At 32.6% G+C, this 21,076-nt stretch overlaps 1 protein-coding gene across 1 annotated transcript in view; it reads left to right on the top strand.

The window, feature by feature from the left end:
* The first annotated feature begins 3,463 nt into the window (after window positions 1–3,463).
* The window catches only part of LOC129232194 (spectrin beta chain, non-erythrocytic 5-like), a 138,542-nt gene continuing 120,929 nt past the window's right edge, over window positions 3,464–21,076 (top strand). Inside the window, exons 1-14 of the mRNA XM_054866435.1 lie at window positions 3,464–3,602; window positions 5,470–5,637; window positions 6,076–6,192; window positions 6,298–6,374; window positions 7,773–7,969; window positions 9,158–9,270; window positions 10,053–10,240; window positions 11,973–12,198; window positions 13,881–14,012; window positions 14,088–14,170; window positions 16,384–16,522; window positions 17,274–17,482; window positions 18,787–18,964; window positions 20,553–20,753. Coding sequence (XP_054722410.1) covers window positions 3,483–3,602; window positions 5,470–5,637; window positions 6,076–6,192; window positions 6,298–6,374; window positions 7,773–7,969; window positions 9,158–9,270; window positions 10,053–10,240; window positions 11,973–12,198; window positions 13,881–14,012; window positions 14,088–14,170; window positions 16,384–16,522; window positions 17,274–17,482; window positions 18,787–18,964; window positions 20,553–20,753 — 2,148 coding nt within the window. The 5' untranslated portion in view covers window positions 3,464–3,482. The remainder of the gene's footprint in view (window positions 3,603–5,469; window positions 5,638–6,075; window positions 6,193–6,297; window positions 6,375–7,772; window positions 7,970–9,157; window positions 9,271–10,052; window positions 10,241–11,972; window positions 12,199–13,880; window positions 14,013–14,087; window positions 14,171–16,383; window positions 16,523–17,273; window positions 17,483–18,786; window positions 18,965–20,552; window positions 20,754–21,076) is intronic.

The following is a 21,076-nucleotide window of genomic DNA, read 5'->3' as shown; positions in this document are numbered from 1 at the left end:
CTGGGATCGACAATTTGTCGTAAAACTAAAGGTTGTGGGGGGTTGAATCCCCTCCCCCCCACAGGTAAGATTAAAACCCCTCCCTTTATGAAAATCTGGACACGGGCCTGCTCCTCTGTACTGAGTGGGCTCAAGGGAGAATGAAAAAAGGACTCAAATAAATGCTCCGCACTGTAACTCGCGTGATGTACCAATTGGCGCTGTAATCGTTTTTTTTTTTTTTTTTTCGGTACAATTCACTGTGAAATATTCTCTATATTGTGATGTAAACCCTTCATTTTACAGTAATATTTTCCTTAACATTTTCTTGAATTTTTAACAGTGATCATCAAGATTTTCGTTTTGGGCTCCGTTGAAACGTAAATAAGTTATATGATATACTTTTTCATGCAGTTGAAATGTTCTGAGCTAGTTTTTCTCTTTCGGTCATTTTTTACTTGCTCAAGGACAGGATGCCATTTTTGGCTAGAATCAATAACCGTTTAAAGTTTAAGATATGAGATTGCAATGAATTGTAATTGTTTTGTATCTTTTTAAGGAGTTTTGTTCGCTTTTCGATTTGCAGCAGCTTTATGGACTCAAATGACTTGATGGTTACGAGCTGGCACTGTACTATATGACTAACGGGAGGAGTATCATGGTATAAAGTCGTCGTTTCTTCAATACAACCATGCTAGATGGAGCTTCTCTTTCAACGATGAATTCCAAGCTTTTCATCTTCATTAGCCTTTCATAAGTTTAACTCTTTAGTGCTTAAATTTAAATTTTATAAAAATCGAAAAAAATTCTATGCGAATTTGTACCATATTCGTTTTCCTCGAATAGAGTGTTACTAGCAGCAAATGTCCCTAACTTCTTAATATACAATGGCGTCTCACTTACGTCAAAAATAAGGCTGGAAGGGGGGGGGGGGAGTGAAAGTGCAATTTTTAGGATCAAATAGTGGATTTGCGGTAATTTTTCGTAACATGAGTCCCCATAATGCTATATTTGATCGCTTAAAGTAGGGGGGCAGGCCTGTTACTTATGGGAATGAAGGGAAGGGGTCAATTGCCCCTCCCCCCTCCCTGTCTTTGAAAAATTAATGTTTTTACCTTTTAACTGGTCGTGGTCTTTGTTTTCCGATGAAATTCGCCTTGAGTATACACCTATTGCCCCCACTCCTTAAAATGACAAGTCGGAAGGGACTGCCCCCCCCCCCCCATTCCCCCAAATGGATCCGCTTCGGGAGCTTCATGTTTGGAAAACTAATGCTGCCGTGTAAATGTTTCGGCGGATAGTTTTTGCTTGCAGAAAAGAAGCATAGTGTTCACTGTTTCTAAAATTAATAGCTGTGTAAAGTTAAATACTACGCTTAAAATAGTTCAAAAATACAATGCAAGTCTATTTCGCCGAAAATTGCTCGTAGAACAGTTGCTGAAACTTCGATCTGAGGTTAGTGAGGTAAGTGAAAGAGAAAATGTTTTCCCCTGTAACTTGAATCTTTTCTTTTCTCCCAATGGAAGAGCTTTCTCTCATTGGCAGTCCGATGCTTTTACGCTGTCTTTCGAGTGTCGGAACATCCCAACAACCCATGTGCATCCGAGCAGTGTCATCCGCTTTGCGATTTCGCTTCTTCCCGATTTGTTGTGTGATGCGGAGAAACAGGGTCGTCGGTTTCGCAAAGGAGAAAACATCTTTTGTGTGCGCTCTGTTTTGATTGACGCTCTTTGGAAGGCGAGAAACGGATGTTGTTGCAAACGGATGAGAATGATGGATGAGTTTTTGGCTATTTGATTCATTGAGGAGATCACACGTTAGCACCCTGCGTAAAGGAGAGCGGCGGATTTTTCTCACAACGCCCACACGTTGCAGAAAATTCTTAACTACTGGGCAATAAATGGTTCTGTTTAAGAGTTGAAGGTTTAAACCCCCTCCGAACATTTTCAAAACTGTTCCAAAATATATTTTTAAAATACTTTCTTTTGCTGAACATTTATGTTTAATTTATTATTATTATTTTTAATTTCATTCAAAAATAAAGCTTTTATTATTGACTAGTTGTACAATGCTTCAACTAGAGTGCTTATTTTTGTTATTTGCAAGGGCGCTCATATAGGGGGGCAAGGGGGGCTCAAGCTGCCCCTTTGAGATGAGAACTTCCTTGCTTTTAGTGCTTTTTTTCTTTGCAAAAATGTAAAAAAAAATTCTTTTCTATCCATCAATGAATAAGTTATTAAAAATGTCAAATTTTACCATCTCTTATTTGTACTGAAATTGGTTTCCATGTTGAAAATGTTCTGCTAAACCATTGGGAAAATTTCTGAGCCTCCCCTTAGAATTTTGCATATGGGCGCCCATGGTTATTTGCAAAAATAGTTTCTTACAGAACAATAAAGCGTTTTCGTTCAGGTTTTGAATACCTGAGGCAAAAAAAAAAATCTTTAAATTTGTAAGTGCCAAACTTGAACACTTTTTGAAAGTGTCAAAAAATATAAGTGTTAGAAATATTACTCTGAATATTGATATATGAGTACACGTTTCTTTTTTTTTTTCTTTTTGAGGAATTAAAATGACATCGAAAATTTAATAGGGTTGAGTTTATGTAGTGTACACAATGCACATCAGATTTTTTTTCTTCATTTAATAGACACGACACCTTTTACATTTGCTCATGTTAATGCCCTTAAAGTAGCCTTTCCTCATTTGAATAACCTATTGTAACAAAATTCAGTAGAAATCTAAGTTTTATCTATCATATAGATTGATCATGAGAAATGATTTTGTAAAACCCTCCCCAAAACAAAAGTATGATTGCAGCCCTGGGGCTATACACAAAGAAATTACAAAATTTTTGTTTGAAAATATTTGAAGGGAAATTGATTGAAATTTATATTAAAAGAAGTTTTATATTTCAGTTTACTTTCAAAAAAAAAAAAAAAAATGTTTAAATCAATTTTACACAGTCTGCTTAAATTATATTCTTTGGGGTACGATTTTTATTCCTTATGTTTGGAAAGTGGGGACAGTTTAGACAGTTAAGATTAGAACTGTGGCTAAAGTGTGTGACGGTGTTTAAAAAAGGTTAAAAAAACAAGGAGTTTGTGCTAACAAAATCTTTTGAAAAATGCTGTTTTAGTGTTAAAAGTTAAGTTTCTTCCGTGTCGAGTACTTTTAGGTTTAATATAAGCACTACAATTGTTTTAATGGTATTTGGTGACTTGTTTGCTTTCTTAACTGGCGAAAAGAGTAAAATGTCATTTAGGTTCCCCTCATGTTTTCTTCTCATGCTTGCAATTTTATATTTTAATGTGATTTTTATTTTAAATGTCTGGATATATTAATTTGACAGATCATTTTACATTATAATGCAACCATTTATATTTTATTTAGTTGACGAATTATTTTGGTCTTCCCCTGGTGGGCGATGCCCTAAGTTGATGCTAATGCACTTTCCTTCTAATTTCAGAGTGATGTGAAGGTGCAGAGCTTAGGCAGAAGACATGTCACAAAGGGAGGATGCCATCAAATTCGAGACAGGGCGTATTAAAGCTCTACAGGAAGAGCGCCTTCACATTCAAAAGAAGACTTTTACCAAATGGATGAACTCCTTCCTACAAAAGGTGAACTCTCATTTTTTTTTTTTTTTTTTCAAACTCCTGTTAACTTTTGGTGTTTTGCAATCTTCCTTTTTTTATTTCTTCTGATTTATTGATTTATATTTTTTTATTTTCATTCATTAATTCAGGATCTCCCTTAAGAGCTCTTTTGGGTAGCAGGGCTCACCCTTCATAAAATTTGCCATCTCAAAAACGATTGCTTTACAAAACTATTTACTTTCAATCTAGCAAAAATAGTCCTCTTTAATGCATGATCTTCTTTGCATTATTTTTATGTACTTACCTAAGTATTTATAGTGTTCTTCATATTTTGGATTTTATTTTACTTCATCAATAATAAATAAATAAATAAATTTAAAAAAAATTGCAAAATCTCTTAGTCTCCTTGTGGTTTTTGGTACCCTTCACAAAATTTGCAACCAGAATATGAATTCCCTATTTAACTTATTAGATTTCATAAAAATAAAAGAAATCTAGATACATATGTTTTGTTATTACATTATTTTATGTCTTACATTTGTACTGTACTAATATTCTCTATATTTTTATTTTCATTTTATTTCATCAGTTAAAAAGGTTAACAAAGTAAAAATCTCTTGATTCCCTTGGGGTCTTTTTTATTTTGATACCCTTCCGTACAATTTGACGGTTCCTATCCTCCCACTCACCAGTGTCTTTCATTGAAATAAAAATAATTCCTTTAGATACGTTACTTTTGTGTTACACATGAAAATATGTAGAGTTACAGATTCCATTATAGATTATGGCAAATTTTATAATTTTTGTTAAAATGATGTAGTTTTATGTGACAATTTTTTTAGAAACTATGTAATAATTTAAAAAAAAAATCAAACAAAGCTTGAGATTGAAAAAACATCTGAACTATGGAACATTTTGAATTTAGGATCCTTTATCATGTACTAATCTGCATTGGGTGGGGAAACCTACAGACTTGTTCTTTCTCTCCCCCCAACCCCCTCCCTTTTTGTCACCTATTTTACATCAGCTTTACTGTACAAGCATACGTCTTCGGTTTTCGCTGTAAAAAAAAAAAAAAAAAACTTTTTTATTTTTATCCCTGACTGTGACCAAACTATAAATTTTGAAATTTTATTGATATTTGGGGAATCAAAATTGCATTCTTAAAAATATCTCTAAAACTTTGTAATCTTTTTTTTTCCCCTTAGAGTTTTTGTTATTAGCTGCAAATAAAAATGTTTTTAACTGAAGGTTTTTTTTTTTTTTTTTTAACTGGCCAGTTATTTTATGAAAAAAACTTTGCCAAAAAATAAAGGGGATTGAAAGTTCCATCATAACAGTAAATTAGCTAGATTGCATTGCTGTCAGGGCCTGATTATAGCACAGGCCAACTAGGCCTGGACCTGCGGCCCCATCTTCCTAAGGGGCCTCAAATTTCCTAAAGAATTATGCATAATAATTAAAATAATAATAATAACTTATTAATCGCAAAAAGCTTCCTTAAAAAAGAATTTTTATTCATTCTGCTATTAGCGAATTTACCATGTCACAGCTATGAGGGGCCCTGAAAGGATTCATAAATGCACATGGTTAATGATTTATATAATTCTTGTATAAACAGAGGCCCCAAAAATGAATTCCGACGGGGACCAAACCTGTATCCACCGTATCCCGCTATAGAGTCTTCAGGGGGCCTCCAAATTATTGTGGGCCTAGGACCTCACTTTTAGTTAGTCGGGCCCTGATTGCTATAAACTGTCAAGATTATACTTATTATGGCTCATCACATTTCATTTTGGCCACTATTCTTGTAGTTTATAAGCCAATTTAATTTTGCATATTGCTTTTTGTATCAAGTGGTGTTCTTAACCTCATGACCTCATAATTTCAGGCCCGCATGGAAGTGGAGGACCTCTTCACAGACCTTGCGGACGGGAAAAAGCTGCTGAAACTGCTAGAAATAATTTCTGGGGAAAAACTAGGCAAGCCCAATCATGGAAAAATGAGGGTACACAAGATAGAAAATGTAAATAAAAGTCTCGCATTCTTGCACACAAAGGTAAGATGTTTTTAAATTGTCGATAAAATGTCCGTCATATAATAGAATGTATAATGATCGTTATTACCTTTTGACAGACTTGCTTTATAATATTTATATATTCTCTATATGTTTTCTTCAGTTAATATACAGATTTTTGAATTGTTCTTGTAGAACAAAAATGTGTACTAATATAGCTATTTCAAAAGGGGGGGGGGAGGAACTTTGTTTTTGATAAGATGCTTATACTAACAGGTCCTAACATAAGTCTACAAGCTCAGGGAAAGACAAAAATTGTTAGGAAAATTAAAATTCAGCCCAAAATGTTTTTTTAAATTATCCAAAAAGTCAGTTTTCCTTTTTTTTTTTGGTAAATTAAAAATGGGGAGGGGGTGCCATTTTTGAGGTGACTCAAATTATTTACCAAAACGTATCTTTTTTTTTATCTCTCTTCCTCAGGTGCGGCTGGAGAGTATTGGTGCAGAAGATATTGTTGATGGTAACCCCAGGCTAATATTAGGTTTAATATGGACTATCATTTTAAGATTCCAGATTCAAGAAATTGAAATTGATGTTGTGAGTACTTGAAAAAAAATTCATTTTACTCTTTTAATCTGAGTGAAAAGTTGCACCAAATTTATTATGGATTTAATCGATTCCAATTATTTTCTTTTTCTATAGAATGAGGATGATGAAAGCAGTGAGAAAAAGTCAGCTAAGGATGCTTTATTGTTATGGTGCCAAAGAAAAACTGCTGGGTATGTATTTGAATACAGTTATGAAGTGTAGAAGAAATGAATAGTGCACTTTTTTTGGCCTCAAATCAAAGTTAACCGAACCAAAAAGTAACAATAAATTGCAGATAAATTTTTTAGAGTTGTAAAATTTCTTTGTGCAAATGGATTGAGTTTATGGATGAAAAACATCCTTAAATAATCCACTTTTTGATGAATTGCATAACTGTACAAACTTAACAGATTTTTTATCCACTTTAGCATGTGAGCAAAGAAATCTCTGTTGCTCTCTTCCCTAAAAAGGACAAGCATACCTATCTTACTTTAAAAACTTACTTAAGATCGCTTGGCATCTTTAGGACACCTTTTTAAAAGATATTTGAAGTTATTTATATTTTACACTTAGAAAATCATTCATTTTAACCTGATATATGAAAATATGTATGTTGAAAAAAAACAAAAAAAAAACTACACATTTAGGAGCACAAAGTAAACATTTTTTGGCATTTTGCTTTCAAAAATAGTAAAGCTTGTTAAAAAAAAAAAAAAAAAAAAAAAAAAAAAAAACATTTCTCACGCTTGACCACATCCTACTCTGCTTTGATAGAAATCTGACATTGCTTGAAACACCAACGCAGGTTTAGGCAATAAATTTTGCAAAGCAATTTTGATTTGATTGTAAACCTCCTCTTTATTTGTATTTCATTGATATTGTTGGTATGTTAACGGATTAACCTTACAGAAAAAGGATTGTTCTTATGAGACATCCACTTTTGCTTTTTTTTTTACATAACCTGTTACATTAATTCAAACATGCTGTTCTCTTTTAAAATGATAGTTATATTACTAGCAATGAGTTCTGTAGTTGGTTGGGAGAGGGGGGGGGGAGGTAGTACAGGGGAATGCTGTTTCTTGCAGTGGTGCGAGAGGTGTGTTTAGGATTAAAACCCTTTCCAGAACAACATATTCTTCACCCCACAACCTAGCCCTTTCGTGCAGTCATAGATACATTTATGTATCTGAAGAAAAGGGGGGTTTTAATGATCTCCTGAAAAAATCACGAAAAATGGATATAAGGTTAAAATAAAAGTAATTGTGATTTTTTTCAAAATCTCTTCCTCTCTTTTTTTTATTTTAAAGTCATTGAAATATCAATACAAATTATTACGTATTTTAAACAAGTGGTATAAAAGAATAGTTACTGAGACATCAGCACCTTATTATATAAAAATATGCGATAAATGTGAGATAATATTTTCCCATTTAAAATGACTGAAAAATAAAGCTACACTTTTCAATTTCAAAAACCCCTCCCAGAATTTTTTTCTGGCTGCGCAGCTGGTTTCTTGAAATATTAGGCTTGTTTTGCAAATTTATTGCTATGTTCATCCTACATAGTATGTTGCTTTTTTATTTCTCCAGCTATGCTGGTGTGAACATCCAGGACTTCCATGTGAGCTGGCGGAGTGGTTTGGGATTCAATGCACTCATCCACAATCACCGTCCCGACCTCATCAACTTCTCCGCTCTCCAGAGCAACAGCCACATACAGAATCTCAATAACGCCTTCGATATTGCCCAGAAGGAGCTGGGGATCCCACGTCTGCTGGATGCAGAAGGTATTTTATGAAATGTTTTTAATTATTTAATTTTTTTTTTCAGATACTTTTATTTGCTTCATGTGTATCAAAAACTAATGTTTGTTTGAAAAGTAGTTTTGAGTTCCTAAAATTGTGTGGTGTTTCTCAAAAAGTGGCATACATGCATATATACACTGCTCAAAAAAAATTAGGTAAGCACATGATTTCAACAAAATTAAGAAAAATATTATTCCAGAAACTAATTTCCAATAAAGCCTCCATGTTTTCAGAAAACATGAGAATAAAACTTAAGTTTCGGAAGCAAATCAACGTTTCTGTAGTCGAAAAGCAGAAAACGGATACAAGTGCTGAAATCACGATTTAACAGAAGCCCATTTTTTCACTGTCTGAGCGATAAAATTCAACCATTCATATTTTTTTTTTTGGATTGGAAAATGACACAACACTAATTTACCAGATTCCATGGCTTGACATTTTATCGGGGAACTGGAATCAGGGCAAACACAAAGAACTGTAACAGACGATGTTGGAAAGGCATATTTTCATGTTTGTTTCACTGTTCTAGAGGAGTAAAGTTCCCACACAAATGTTTTCCGCTTCTTTTTTGCTGTATTGCATTTTATTACACGTCTATACTCCATTTTATGCCTTTGCAAGGCTACCTCACATCGGTGTCTTCACTTTTGTGTGATTGCTCCCCTTATTACTTTGAGCAGTTTACACCCCAGCAACTCCCATTACCTGTCACATTTTGGACTTAAACAGCTTGACGAGTCTCTGAGGAGAGATTTATTCAACATTTTGAAGGTTACAAAATACAATAAGAAGTACAATACAATACAATTGTTGTACTTGCATGATTTTGAGGCTTTTTGAAATAGTATCAGAATTTAATTGTGATAGCTTTTGTTTTGGTTTCTGTTTTTATCTCTATCAATTTAAAACCAATAAGAAAAAAACTCTCTTGACCTATATATATTTTTTAAATGTGCTATATTTTGCCCTATTAGTGGAGTCTTGAGACCCCATGTACCTTAAAAACTTGATGAATAAACTTAAATTGAGAGTGACCATTTCTTGGGTCAGAGGCTATAACCTAGTCAAAAACAAGTCAGATTTAAGACAGTCAAATTGTTGTTCTCCAGTGTTATTTATTGATTTTTAAATTTTTTTTGAACTCTTATTGAAATTTATTTTTTCTTTCAGATGTGGATACCTCGAAACCTGATGAAAAATCTGTGATCACATATGTTGCCTCATACTATCATACATTTGCCAGAATGAAGAGTGAAATGAAGGGAGGAAAAAGAATAGCAAACGTAATTTCTTGTTTGTAACCTGTAATCAAGATGAGATTTTAATATTATTCATACATGTGTTTTTCCGCTGATTAGATGAATTTCAGTTTTGAGTATAGTAAATTTCCCCATCTATGGTCATTCCATTTTTAAGTTTTCTATGCAAAAAAAGATAATAATACAGGATTTAACAAAAAGCCCTGTTTGTTTTGCTCAGTATGCTATATATTGTTCACTGTTTAAAAGATTGCTACTTAATTTCAAATATGCTGTAAAGTAATGTAAGCTTACTTTTCCATGCTCAAGTGAAAGAATACATACATTGTTTTCAATCTTTCTGCACCCTGCTCAAGAATCTGATTTTATTTATTTATTTATTATTGTTTCAAAGTTTTGGTATGAAGTAAATAAATATCATTTCTTTTTATTATTATGAATCTTTTAGTTGAAAAATAGCTGCTCTGTGTGTCCCATAAAAATTTAGTGAATGGTCCAAACAACGAGTAATAAAAATAAACCAAGGGGAAGCAGTTCTTGATACGTAATTTAGTGATAAACTTGTACTCTTTGAAAACACTTTTGTTTCCCTAGAGTTGTAAAATTAATGAACTAAAAGCCTTTTTCTCCAGTTAACGGGTTTCCCTAATTTTCAATCTTTAAATTTGCCGAATTCTGCTAAAAACTTCTTTGTTTTTGAGAAATCGCATGTATGTTTATTTCAAAGGATAAAAATTGCTAGCATTTCAGAAAAATCTCATCGATACTGGTTTTTAAATGAATGATTATATATTTTTTGCCTTCAGATTGTCGGCCAGCTGATGGAAGCCGACAGGCTCAAAAGCAACTACGAACGTTTCACGACCAAGCTTTTGGAGTGGATAGAAGTCAAAACCAAACAGCTAGATGACAGAAACTTTCCCAATTCCTTGGAAGGTATTCAGAAAGAGCTTTTAAGGTTCAAAGAATACAGAACTGTCGAAAAACCACCAAAGTGAGTACTGATTAATTTTATTATTGACTAGGTTAATGTGTTTTTGTTTCAATTTGCTTCTAAGCCTTAGTGGGAGTGACATGAATTGTGGGACAGTGACAAAAAAAAAAAAAAAAAAAAATGGTAGCAATCGAAAAAGATAGTGAAGCATTTTTTTAAGAGCATTATTTTCCCCCTGCCGAAATTTTAAGAAAATTCGCCAAATTTATAGACTTGGCTGGGAGTGGAAGGTGCCAAGCAACTTCAATATCTACGTTTAGGACATCCATCTGCAAGTGTGAAAGATATCTTCTATTTCTTACCCAAACTTATCGAATTTGGTAACTCTTCATAAAATTTCAGCAGTTTTTGAGGCCTCATATTTAAATAATGTGGTGATGAGGGCAAAAATATTTTTTGTGTCTAAAAAACACATGATCACAATGCTCTTTGCTTTGCAACTTATTTGTATTTATTTTCATTATTGCACTATTGTATGGTTTTCTGGTTTGAAGAATTGATAGCATGAAATTTATTTTCAACCCTTAGGGGGACCAGAATTTTTTTTTTTTTTTTTGACATTAAATTCAAGCAAATTACTGTTTGGGAACTGTTGTTCTGCTTTAGTGAAATAGTCAATAAAATATTAATCATGTACAAAAAATATTAGATTGACAAATATTAATTGTTTTTTCAAATTTCATTTCTTTCATATTTTTTGCACAAACAGGATGGGGAACAGTTGAACTCCCGAAACCAAACCGGCTCTAGTCAATTGATCGTGTACTCATTTGTACAAAAACAAGTTAAATTTATGTTCCCCATTCTACATGCATAAAATTATTCTTGACTGTTTAAAAAACAAATTCAGACAGGACAAAATTTTGTTTTAAATTTGGGTGTGCCCCTGCTGAACTTGAAAAACATACATAGCCTGCCCTATAATCATGAAACCAAAATATCTTTTTCTTTACGGACAGGAGTATTGCTGAACTACATAGTAAAAGGACAGAAATGAAGAAATTGTTTCGGTAAAATTTGGTAACAACAAACTTCAAGGGACTGAAAATTTATTCATTGTTACAGGAATTTTGTTGTAAGAGCCTGTCCATAAATTATTTCACTCTTTTTTTTTTTTCTCTCTACATTTTGACCTCCTCCCCCTTTGTCACAAAGTGCCACACTTAGTCTCCCACCCCCCCACAAATGTCACATGCCAAGATAATTTTCTGAAGCATATTCTTACCCCCCCCCCCCAAAAAAAAAGCATGATTTCTACTTCTTTTTAACCCTTCCCTCTCCCTTGTTACACACTCGCAATTTCATGAACCCCCCTCAAAAAGTGACATTATTTGTGAACAACCCCTTTTGGAATTCAAGCATTGTTATAGCAAATAAATGGGTCTGAACATTTATTATATGAGGCAGTGAGAAGCAAAGGGATGTAAGTGGACTTTTCAAAGTTTCAAGCTAAACACGTCTAAAGTTCAGATTTTAGGTAGACTTTCGTTGATTTTTTTTTCTAAATCATGCTGTATAGCAGCACCCACCAGAGCTACTAATACCATCTCACCATCTCTTGCCCCAAGACAGACGAGAGATTCTCCTACCGTTTGTACTGATTATATCCAAATTTTTATTTTTGCCACTCACATCTCTTGTCTTCTGACTGCCTTTTATTGAAACAAAGATTTCCTTGTGTTGATTTTGATATTTTACTGTATGAGTTTAATGATATTGTATGATCATTTAGATACAAAGAAAGGAGTGAAATAGAAGCTCTACTGTTCTCCATTCAAACGAAAATGAAGGCCCTTGGGCAACCTCTCTATGTCCCTCCCGAAGGTCAGTTGGTTCATGACATTGAAAAAGCCTGGGATGAACTTGAAAAAGCAGAGCATAGGAGAGAAGTGGTACTGAGGGAAGAGCTGCTGAGGCAAGAAAAGCTGGAAAATCTCGCCTACCGATTCGAACGAAAGGTAATTTAATTCATAAGTGGGCTGTTATGTGAGCACACATTTGATGAAAAAATGATGCAGTAGCAAAGCCAGAAACTACCCACCTTCCGGTTGGGGTTTTTGATCAAAACCGTCTTCATGCACATAAACTACCATATTAGGATTGTCAATATGTGTTAAAACCTAGTTCAGTTTTGGCCAAACTCCCCCCTGTGGCTGTACCACTGAAATGATGTAATAGCATTTTGGGTGAAATTGTAGGCTAAAGGGGTACATTCGCACTTGATGACTTTTTCTATTTCCACTTTACTGAAAACAGAAAAATATTGTTTATGTGAGCTGCATTTTTGCTCCTCATGCATCAATTTTACGTTTTCATTCAACTGTTAATGGTCCACTTGACGGATCATTTTACATTTTAACAGAGCTTCTAATGTTTAAATTAGTTGGCATAATATTTTTCGTCTTAATTCCGCTTTTAATACAAATTCAAAAGTGGCAATCAGCAACAGGCTCTGGGCCCAGCTAGGCTGGTCCTAGTCAGTTTATAACTCCACAACAAAGATCAGTGGCTTCTAAAGCGATCTACCCCCTTGCTTATTACAGCCTCTTCCAGTAAGCTGTTCCAAGTGCTCTTGACCCTGCTTAAGTAATATTTTTTCCTTATTCCCAGATTAGCATATGAGTTTAGTAGCTTAAAAGTTAATGTTATTGAATGTCTTGTTTTACTCTTTTGGTAGATTATTTTGCTTTTTAGTGGCTTAATTTTTTATTTGGATGGTTATTTTGATTTTAATCTAACTTTAAATCTTTTGATTTTAATCTAACTTTAAATCTTGTTTACTGGCAAAACATTATGAACCTCTCCTGTTGTGCACCATCTGTCAAGCTCTAAATCCTGGTTTCTCTAATGTTCACTCTAAATTTCTTTTATTTTTGATCAATCTGATTGAAAGTATACTTCATAATGCTAAAAGAAAAGTTGGAGATAATTTGCAACGGCGTCAAGTCCATGTATATTGCATTTTATTATTATGCAAGGCACCAATCAATACAGTGAATAAATCATACTTTTACAAAAAAATAATTTAGTACTTTTGTTCAGTAAGTAAGCTTTGTATAGCATACTTATGAAAAGAAAAAAAGAATTATCGTTAAACCGAAAGGTGGATGTTAAAAGATTGCTGCACAATTGCAGCAAAACATATATTTATGCAAAACATGTGGCATCGAGAAAACTTCTAAATAAAAAAGGGCTGAACTGAAATTGCCAATTGTTAACAATTTTAAACTTTTTAAACTGGGGGAAAAAGAAAAAAATGGTTTTTTGGGGGGGGAAAAAAATCTTACTTTTTTTTTTTTAAATCATTGAAGTGAAAAAGTCCCGCATTTCGGGTCTTCCAGATTTTGCGATTCCGAAATTGGGGTCTCATACTGTATTCACTAAATAAGTAGTTTTCATGTGTCTTTGAGTAAACATAGTTTCTCTAGTCCGACTGCCCGAGCCAGTTTTGTACATTGTCTTTATAATTGTTTTACATGTGGAAATAATCATGAAGGGTTTTGCTTTATAAATGTAGTTCTTGAGTTGAATGAGTTGACAATTCTTAACGTTCTCTAAATTCTGCACATATATTTTGCCCTGTTGCCTTACCATTAGTTTCTTATATTAATATTAATTTGGTCTGTTTGTTTTTGCACAGAGTGTTGTTAGAGAGGGCTATCTAAAAGAAATGATCCAGGTGCTTTCCGACCCAAGGTATGGTAGTAATTTGTCACAAGTAGAAGCTACTGTTAAGAAACATGAAGCAATCAGTGCAGATATCCTTGCTAGGGTATGCATACTTTCTAAATTTTCTTCAGTTTTGTTAATTATTTTGTTCTGTTTAAAATTGGATTTTCATTTTTAGGAAGAGAGGTTTAAAAATTTAACTACAATGGCTGATGAGCTTGTAACGGAAAATTATCACAGTAAAGAACGAATTAAATTAAGGTGAGTTTTTTTTTTTTTTTTTTTTTGTTAATTTTCTAATTGAGTTCTGCTGTTTAAAATATTTTCTCAATTTATATGTTACTTTTCTCACACTTTATGGAGTATTTGAAACTTTGAAACTGGGTCCAATTTTATGGAAAACCATTTCAAAATCTTACTAATATTATATATGCGAAAGTTTGTCTGTATGGATGTATGGATGGATGTATGGATGTTTGTTACTCTTTCACGCAAAAACTACTGAACGGATTTTGATGAAACTTTACAATAATATAGCTTATGCATCAGAATAACACATAGGGTAGTTTTCGTCCCGTTATGGGGGGCAAAACCCCCTTAAGGGGCAATAAAACACAATTTTTGTATAAATTCTCTAATATTGGGATGAAAAAATACTTGCTCATATTTACATTATATGTCCATCGAAAGCTCTGATTTTTATGCTGAAGATGGCACCTGTTCGAAATTTCTAAGTAGAATAAAAAACGAGTTATGAGCTGTTTAGATCCATGTTCGAAGGCTTTCCTCAACTCAATACAGTATTTAGTGTATCATCTCAACTCCCTGTCGATAGCGACAATTGTTGTATTGTTGACTTTCTTTGCTTTTCGTGATTGTTCAAGGCTTTTCTGAAGTCAAATCTTGAAGTAAGATTTTTGCACAAGATTGGCAAATAATACATGATTTGGCTGATGATTTTCCATTTAAACGGAACTTTAATGTAATTAATGGTTTTTATTATTATTTATGCTGATTGAACACTTACTCATTATCCAAACAACCAGCAGATCGCCAAAATTTTTGCAGAAAGATTTCCGTAGCTGATGCATTTGGCAGTTTTTTCAACGTTGCTGTTTTTGAAGGCGAAGACTACGTCATAATGTTTCTCAGCTTTCACCATGTAAACAAAATATCGCCAATCAAAGAATTTTCAAAAGACTTTTTATACTGTGTTAAATAATCCAGCAATTAAATTAGGCAAATCCATAAACAGCACAAAAACTTCCATTAATTTTCCTTTTTGCACTATTTCAAAAAATCACCAAATTGTATTACTTATTTTGGTAACATTTCGGATGAAACTGTTTAGCGCCATTTTATGGTGACCAAAAATATCTCAGCATCTGGAGACGATATCTCTGTAATGAAAATTAATATCATATCGTTTTACAAAGTAAGGAAAGAATGGGGGAGCATCATCGAAGGTACCCCGAAACGACTTTCGCAAATTCGGTAAAATCGCACCAAGAGCCACAATGATTGAAATTTCCCGAAATAACTAAAGCAAGTATAAGGGGATTACGAGCGCAGCTACTTTTTTTTTAATCACTTCGTACTTCATTAGCCATACAGAGAAGGTTTTAGACTCCATGTTAAAAAAAAAAGTATCAACAGATTAATCTTTTTAAACATGAGAAGATTAATTTCATGTTCTTTTTTAATTTGTGTATGCTTAAATATAGTGCTTTCGTTTCTAAATCAATACTACTTTGTTCTTTATACTTATTGCTATTTTAGTTTTATGGGTAAGGAAGAAACTCGATTTTTAATCACGTCAAAAAGATGTGTTTTAAATTCTTTCACTTAAAACAGAAAACAAAAGCAAGTAACGATTTTTTCTAATAATTATTACTGACCCAGGCAACGCCGGGTATTTTTGCTAGTATATAATAAATTTTTTAAAAACTTTTTAATCCATATTTGATATTGCTAATCAATGAAAGATGCCATGTTTTTAAAAATTAAATAGGAGGAAAGAAAAATAATTTCTCTTCTTTTACACAACTTGATTAAGGGGGAAAATAAATTTGTTTTTTGTGCAGTGTAACATATTTATGATATAGTTGTTTAACAATATATTTTGCTTAAGTGTGCAACTGAATTCTTGTATTTCAAATTAGTTATATAAGGTATGCTTTAAAGTAATAATCTTTCATCTTTTTTGGAAAAAAATGAAAATTATAGCAATTGATTTCTGATTTAAGATTTTCCGCCCCATATCTGGAATTTTTAAAATTCTGTCTTTTGTTGGAATCATGTAATTACAACATTTAAAAATTTTTTTAACTATTTTTGTTTTTGTAGTTTCTAGAATCCCTCTTTGTTATCATAAACTTCTTAAGGCGGTTTTGCTCATAATATTCCTTACAAATATTTGTAAACTTTTTAAAAATTGTAACGTAAATTATATCATCTGATTTTTTTGCGTATAGAGAGCAAGAAGTTATGCAAAGGTGGCATTATCTCTTAGAACTTCTAAAGAAGCATCGTTCAACATTGACTAATCTAAGTAATTTAATGACCATGCTCAGAGAAATAGACACCATCACAGCTGAAATAAAAGATATGGAGGTAAGATTTTCAGTTCTGCCCTTTTCCGGCCCAGGGCATAATTGCTTTTAACTGCCCTATTTGCACAGTTAGAGTAAGAGCAAAAGGAGAATTTTTCCTGGTATAACAATTATTATACCAGCTACACAGTTAAATTGTGAAACTAACGAATTGAAATTTGGGAAAACAAGGAAGAATTAGTTAACTATCTCACAGTAATTTCGTGTTCAGAAATTAATACTCATTATTTAGTTTAGGGGGGAAAAAGTAATACAGTGAAGCACCGTTTATAGGTTTTTGAAGGGACCGCATGAAAAAGCGTATAAATTAAAAACCTATAATAGGTATACGTTAATGTGTATTAGACTCTGCTGGGACCAAATTTAAAAACGTGTAATTGATAAAAACGTATAAAAGAGAAACGTATAAACGGTGCTTCACTGTAGTTTCAATTTGCAGCCAAGATGTTTAATTATAGAATCAGAAAGTAAAATTTGCTCTTTGAAAATTTTAGTTGGTTTGTGCATAGGTTTCAATTTATATCAATTTTTCCTATTGTTTTTGTTTTCTAAAATACCCAATTTTTTAAATCCTAGTAGTCTTAGTATTTAATGCAATTTTTAACGCATCTTTTTCTTATTTTGTTTAATAATATATATATTTCTAAATTTGCAAGCTTAAGAAGGGAAATTAAGCTTATTTGAAATGAATGTTCGTGCAATGGTTTTGACCCATTTTATGTTGTTAAATGTTTTGTTCGCTCATTTTTCAGGGTAGTTTTTATACCGAAGATTTGGGCAGGCATCTTCTGTCTGTGGAAGATTTACTTCAGAAGCATAGTCTTGTAGAAGCACACATTGCTTCTCAAGGAGATACCATACGCAAGCTCAACAATCAAGCGCAAAGCTACATCGATGATGGCCACAAAGAAGCTCCGATTTTGCAGAAAAGATTGAATAAGTTGAATTCTGAATATGATAAGTAAGTTATAAGGTTTTATTGAACCTTTTTGACATGTTGCCTGCCATCCCTGTTTCCAGTTTTTGTGCGTGTAATATCCAATTTAAATGCATCCTATTGCTTGAAACTCTTATTGTCTAAAAATCAACATACATCAAAATTTAATTATAAAAAAAAGTAATAATGTAAAAGAGTAAAATATGATAAAAGAATTATCAAAGTCAAAAAATAAATTTATCTGTATTTGTTGAATAGCTTTAGTTTTCTGTTAACTTTAAAGTATCGTAGTACGACAATTTGAAACTGAATCCAAACAACAAGATCAACAACTTTGTAGGTAATTTGTAGTTGACTCTCTTGGCCAATTTCATTTTCTACAAATCATAGCAAAGTTGGCAGTCAATATGTTGCTTATTGTTATAAGATTTTGTTTTAAAAAAAGGTGTTTAAGAAATTTTTCAAGATAGAAGAATCATTACACAATATGCAGTGATTATTAGATTTATATATTTTGAATGAATGGCACAGGTGTTTGAATAATGAATTGGTCAATCAGCGACAAACATATTGTGAAAGCTGTTATTTTAACTGAAATTCCAAACATTCTTCGAAATTGATGAAGTTAGTGGAAAAAGATTTTCGAAAAAAAAGAAAGAATGCATTTGTATAAAATTAAGATTTTCAGTAAAAGTAAATTGATAGAAAATGTACGAGAAAAACAAATGAAAATTCAGATTACTAGATCAAGGGTACTTCTCCATTAAAAATACTAAGTGAAAACTCATTTGATTTAAAAAAAAAAATTTTTTTAATGGAAACATTTGGTGGTTTTCTTTTTTTTTTTCTAATGATAACCATGTAAAAAATTAATCCCTTTTTTTTGGTTCTGATATCTATGAAGAAAGGACCGAAGATTCAGTGTATCAGCGGACTAGTTTTTGCACTATATTTTAACCAAAATTAATAGACTGAGTGGTGCAATAGCCCATGGAGGCCAAGACCTACTTTGCCATCTCAGTTTTCAAGATCGAAGGCTATGAGATGCAAAACAAATGTTCCAGTTTGGTGGTCAACGGAATGCGGAACCCCGTTGGTTTAGTTTCCGAGCATACTCTGTACTCATTTTATTGACCCACTGTAGGGAAGCGAACCTGGGTTTGCAGCGTGGAAACACGAAGCTCTATCGCTGAGACACTGGGCTTTGAAATTAATAGGCATACTCTGTCAAAGTGTTACTATGTTTTCTAAGAAAATAGTTGCTTCTGCAAATGTACGCTCCCCTGTTTATTTTTGAATGGTGTAGTTGAGTGACAAAACTTTTTCAGCCTCGTGAGTCTGTCTGCCGGTCGGCGTACTAAACTGGAAGAATCTCGCACCTATTACCAGTTTGTACAGGACCAAGAGGAGGAAGATGCCTGGGTTGTTGAGAAACAGTACATTTGCAAAGCTGTGGTACCAGGGAAGGACTTACAGGGAGCTCTGTCTTTACAGCAAAAGCACAAAGTAAATATTTTTATTTAAATATGCTCTGCAATCCTTGCTTTAATTTTCCTTGTTATAATCTTCTTTTTTGCAATTTGTACATTTTTGTTTGAGTTTAAAATACTGTGATTTATATTTTTTCACATGTGCGTATTTTAATTTTGTTTCTTAACATTCGCAAAATCCTAAATTTTGCGAAATTATTATCTGTTTAAAATTTTTTGTACTATTATTTCATTCTGATTACATATTTCAGAAAACAGTTTTAGTGGCAAGAATTGCTTCACTTATGTCTGATTTAGCTGGTAGTAGTCACCCCAAAATATTGTGTTTTAAAAAGATTGAGGAGAAGAGAGCAAAAAGAGAGGGGGGAGGGGGGGGGGGGAGAAATTTGTACATGTTTTTTCTTTCTACTAAAATGGTAGTTCTTCAATCGCGCTACAAATTGAGCTTCTTAAAAATTTTAGCTACAAATAATTGCATGCATATTTTCATAATTTGATGTTGATTAAATTTATTCATTCAACTGTTTTGAGTGTATTTTTTCATGGAAATTTATACGAGGAGCAATTCAAAATATATAAACTACATGAAGTGGAACAAAAAAATAAAAAAATTCTGAATTTGTGCTATGATAAAAGTGAATTTTTTTTTCTGTATTTTTTCCTGTTGTACTAAGTTGTAGTAACTAGAGATGCTTATAGTAAAATATATTTCCATGCAACAACATTAATACTCATTTTTAAAAACATGTTTTTTAGTTAGAGCCAAGGATATTTTTTGTGCTGACACACTCTTCACTCCAGATTTTAGCTTGTTTGCTCTTGAAATTTATCAAAATGTAATTGTAGTTTAACCAACCAGCTCTTTCAGTTAAATTGAAGTCTTAGTGCTTTTTGCATTGTAAAAGCATGTATGCGTCTGGTTTCAAACTGAGTGTAAAAATTCTGGAATGGTAATGGCTTTTCACTGAGAGTGGTGGGAAATTACAAAATATTCGCCAATCCATGGGGAATGTGTTAGATCTGCAAATGGCAAGAGCCTACTTTGCTCCCACATTAGAAACAAAGAGAGGCATAAATAGTTAGAACCATAGTAAGATAAAAATTTTAAGTATCTGCACACAAAACTCAAAACTATCTGCAGGTATGAAAAAATTACACAGTAAATAGGCTAAATTTCTATTGGTACAATGCCTTTTGATTTCAATCATGTATCCATGAGAGCAAAAGGTGAAGTTTTTTTTCTTAATTTATCTACATATTTAACATTTGATTGCAAAACATTTTGAAGATAATCAATGTTTAATACTGATAATAATTAACAATTATCAGGTGATATACATAATCTACAGCAAATGTATGTGCGCGTGTATATTATCTAGCTATGGTTAGCACTAGTCTTTTGTCCATTTTATTTTTTTTTCTCATTTGATTTCAGACCATGGGATCACTTTATTCTAAATACATAAAGTACTGAACTATGTATATCTCTTCTAATTTTCTTCTATAAGTCATGCTAAAGCATTAATGTTGAGTAAATATTGACGTATTTTTACTTTTTGATGAAAAAAAAACTCATTTTGAAAATTAAAATTTACTCCTTTCAGGCATTGGATGTAGAAATCAATGCTCGGTGGCCACAAATAAAAAAGGTTATGGAATCGGGAAACAAACTAAAGACCGAAAAGCATCCAGAAAGTGCCGATATTTCGCTGAGAATCGATAGCTTGAAGAAAAATTGGGACAAACTCCATGAGCTTTGGACAGCAAAAGCAAAGCAACTGGAAGATGCCTCTTCTGCCTACCAAGTAAGCTGTATTTTTACCGTATAATTAAATACACCTAAAATTATAATTTTTTTAAAATATATTTTTATGCTCTCTTTTAAAGTGCATAGTTTTTAGAAAATAATTAAAACTTTATGTGGATGTAGCCTTAGAAGCCTTAGAAGCTTTTAAAATATTTTTCTTTTTGAGGCATTCCTTTAAAATACCTAAAATATTTCGTATTAAAACATCTAATTGAAGAGTACGGTATTGTACATAATATACTGCATAAAAAACTTTGATTGTTGAAAAAGAAGTTTTTTTTTTTTTAAATTAATTTTTGAACATCTAAAACCTTATTTTTT

The sequence above is a fragment of the Uloborus diversus genome, unplaced genomic scaffold (genome assembly GCF_026930045.1).
Source record: "Uloborus diversus isolate 005 unplaced genomic scaffold, Udiv.v.3.1 scaffold_11, whole genome shotgun sequence".
Lineage (NCBI taxonomy): Eukaryota > Metazoa > Arthropoda > Arachnida > Araneae > Uloboridae > Uloborus > Uloborus diversus.
This window is presented reverse-complemented; position numbering and strand designations above follow the sequence as displayed.